The 3,222-nt window shown below is 32.2% G+C and overlaps 1 protein-coding gene across 1 annotated transcript; it reads left to right on the top strand.

The window, feature by feature from the left end:
- Positions 1-282: 282 nt before the first annotated feature.
- LOC133312050 (glycine-rich RNA-binding protein 2, mitochondrial-like) lies at positions 283-2,106 on the top strand. Its single transcript, XM_061513190.1, has 5 exons — positions 283-382; positions 896-1,054; positions 1,151-1,219; positions 1,534-1,640; positions 1,722-2,106. The coding sequence occupies exons 2-5, from the start codon at positions 931-933 to the stop codon at positions 1,848-1,850; spliced, it is 429 nt and encodes a 142-aa protein (XP_061369174.1). The 5' UTR covers positions 283-382; positions 896-930; the 3' UTR covers positions 1,851-2,106.
- The last annotated feature ends 1,116 nt before the right edge of the window (positions 2,107-3,222 follow it).

Genomic DNA, 3,222 nt, shown 5'->3' with positions numbered 1-3,222 from the left:
AATACACTAATATATATATATATATATATAAGAAAATAATGATATATTTTTTCTTTTAGAAATTAATCAATGACGATCCCTATTAAATTTTTCGATTTTTTCCTCTATGTATCGCACGGGTAATGGCCTGTTATAAATAAACTTGTAACCAATAAGCAAATATACAGCCGTTAGTGTTGAAAGTCAGAAGAGAGAGTGAAAGTAACCAATAAGCAGCTTACAGCAGTAGCGGTTGCAACTTTAAAAGATAGATTCACAGGCAGATGATTTCATCACTAAATACCCCACTCACTCTATAAAATGGAGTAGGGTGTGAGATTTTGAGCTTAAACCCTAGCCGCTTCACTCCTCTCTTCTATTATTTTCTCTTCTCTCCTCTTCGGTAATTCTCTTCATTTCCAGTCCCAAATGAAATTTACATATGATTTTGTTGCATTTGTCTCTGTTTTTTTGTTGTTGTTCATTTTTCGTTTTTCATTTTTCTTTCTCCTAATTTTTGTTCATTCGTTGTTCGACTGTTTATCGCTTCCTTTGCGCTTTTTAGGGTTCTATGAGTTTTCATTTCTTTTTGTTTCTCTGTTATTTTTCGGTTCTCTCTGATGTTAGAAGTGAAAATTTGCTTATTTGAACTGTTTTGAAATGTGGGTCGATGCTCGTGTAAGCTATTTGGCCTTTTTTAATCCATCTCTGTTCCTGCTCTTTTATTGTTCCATTATTTTGTGTTTTCTGACGATACCTAAAAAGAGATATGCAAAAGTTGTTTTGGTTTTTGTATCTCTTTTATAGAGAATCTGATTATCGTTTAGATTATTATTTTTTCATTCAATTCTTATAGTAAGCACGATGATGTATTTTTATTATTCTAGTGATTTACTGGTCTCGTTATTGGTTACAGGAACTTGCAAGGCCTAAGTTCAGGCAACAATCATAATGGCATTCTGTAATAAGGTTGGAAATTTCTTGAAGAACAGTGCTGCTCAGAGCAGACAAGCGCCTGTTACATCCATGCTTAATTATATCCGCTGCATGTCCTCCAGCAAGCTTTTCGTTGGAGGTATTGACTTTTGTTTGAATTATAGTTACGGATACAAACCGCATACTTAGATGTTAATTTTCTTATATTTTGTTAATTTGGGTTTTGCTATTTTAGGCCTTTCATATGGAGTTGATGACCAGTCTCTTAAGGATGCATTTGCTAGCTTTGGAGATGTGGTTGAGGGTGAGTGCAGTTTTTGAATACAAGGCAACTAGCTTTTTCCAACTCCCCTTTGGTATCATTAGAAATTGTATTTACATTTCGATGCACCATTAGATGTTTGTTGGCAGCAGGAATTTGATGCAAAAGAATGGAAGAAATTATTTTACCATTATCTGTTATTAATTGTTGGAGTAATGAGAATTTTCTTGTAGTTGGTGCATTATATAAATGAAAATTGTTTTGGCTTTTTTTTTTGTCATGCTTGCACTCAAAGGAAGACTGCTTGGTTCTATTTTGGTTTTAGCTTTCTCATACCTGTGGTTCTGTTTTCTCAGCAAGGGTTATCACTGATAGAGAAACTGGAAGGTCAAGGGGATTTGGATTTGTCAACTACTCCAGTGATGAGTCTGCAACTTCAGCACTCTCTGCGATGGATGGGCAGGTTGGAATGCTTTTCTGTTTGTATTGAACATTGTTATTATGTACTCAATTGTTAGTTGACTGACATGCTCTAGTTCCTTAGGATCTAGATGGGCGTAACATTCGGGTGACCTATGCAAATGATAGACCTTCTGGACCTCGATCTCCTGGTGGCGGTGGTTATGGTGGCGGTGGTTATGGTGGCGGTGATCGTAGGAGTGGTGGTTGGTGATCCAGTCTTAGTTCAATGTGCCTTTTGCGTATGTTAGGAGTTCTCGGGGTTATGTCTAAAACTTAAACTAATGCTGCTGTTCAAGTGGTAAATTAGTACCTAGTTGAATTTATAATTTTATTTCTTTTTCTTGGTTATTTTTTGGGTTATATTAATGGAGCATTTGTTTCGATCTATTATGGTGTCTGTGCATGTCTTAATTATATTTTGTTTTTATTTTTTGGTTGTGAGAAGTGTGTGGATTTCAAATTGTTTTTAAGCTTCAATTTTTATTTATTTTTAACTCCCTCAGTTATATGTTTATCTAAAGCTTCCATCACCAGATTTTTAATAGCTAACGGGTTACTTGTCCATTGTCCGTTTTACCCTCGATAAACATATTAGCACTTAACAATACTTAGTGGGAAAAGTAAGTTCAATGTAACTTACACCATGGATCAGCCTAGAAGATATATTACTTCCTAAAGAGAAAAAGGTTTATGACTTGTGTTTCCTGGTTAGGAGGTTTTTTTTTAAGCAAATTTTTTCGTGTCTTTTTTTTAGCTTGTTTTCTTGTTATATGTAGAAGTGATGACAAACATGTTTTTACTAAAGTTTTTATAATAAAAGAATTTTTTTCTTACAATAAAGAAAGAAGTCGAAAGTTTTTAGAAAGCGTTTTTTTTTAACTTGTATCTGTTTTTTTTTTTAAATGACTAGTTTTTTTAAAAAGAACAATTCTATTTCCAAAAAAAAAAGAAGAACAATTCTCAAACTAAATTTTTTATATAATCATTAAATAATTTTTAACTTTATTTTAGTTTTAGTTTAAAAGTAAATGTTATTTTAAAAAAAAAGGCTTCAAAGATACTTTGACTTAAGTTCAAGTAGAGCCGTTTGCCCTTACCAATCATTTACTAAGAACTTTACGAGTTTACATCTTCTCAGTTTTGGTTTCAAACACGGGCTGGGTTTACTGGCAACGAAATCATTAATCTGCTGACCCAAAAGTTGTGGGTTTGTCGTTCTGTGGATTATAGTTTTTTGGGCTTTGGGGAATCTTCAAACCAACCTAAACAGATTCTTAACCTGTCTGCTCAGTTCAATTACGTGAGCTAAAATCTTGATCTCCGCAGGCTGTTTTTTTAGAAAAATATCATTTTTTGTTCCAGACATATAATAAATACTCAGTAGGGTTAGTTGGGAAATATCTAAAATTATAATTTTTAAAAAAATTATTTTATTTTATTGAGTTCAATGTATTCAAAATTATTTAACAAATAAATATTTAGCACTTTTATAAAATGTTTTATAATTTTTTTTATAATGTATCTTATTAATTAAAGGATTTAATGTTTTTACAGTGAATGTAGATAAGTTATTTATATTTATT

Source organism: Gastrolobium bilobum, unplaced genomic scaffold (assembly GCF_033153095.1).
Source record: "Gastrolobium bilobum isolate Gb01-03AN ecotype WA unplaced genomic scaffold, APGP_CSIRO_Gbil_v1 utg23192, whole genome shotgun sequence".
NCBI lineage: Eukaryota > Viridiplantae > Streptophyta > Magnoliopsida > Fabales > Fabaceae > Gastrolobium > Gastrolobium bilobum.
The sequence above is the reverse complement of the archived record's forward strand: the minus strand, read 5'-3'. Positions and strand labels throughout refer to the sequence as shown.

Excerpts from the sequence above, each read along its gene's own strand:
- LOC133312050 (XM_061513190.1), top strand. The coding sequence starts at position 931 with ATGGCATTCTGTAATAAGGTTGGAAATTTCTTGAAGAACAGTGCTGCT. Across the intron at positions 1,055-1,150 it reads CAGCAAGCTTTTCGTTGGAG|GCCTTTCATATGGAGTTGAT; the intron begins GTATTGACTTTT and ends TTGCTATTTTAG. Across the intron at positions 1,641-1,721 it reads TCTCTGCGATGGATGGGCAG|GATCTAGATGGGCGTAACAT; the intron begins GTTGGAATGCTT and ends CTAGTTCCTTAG.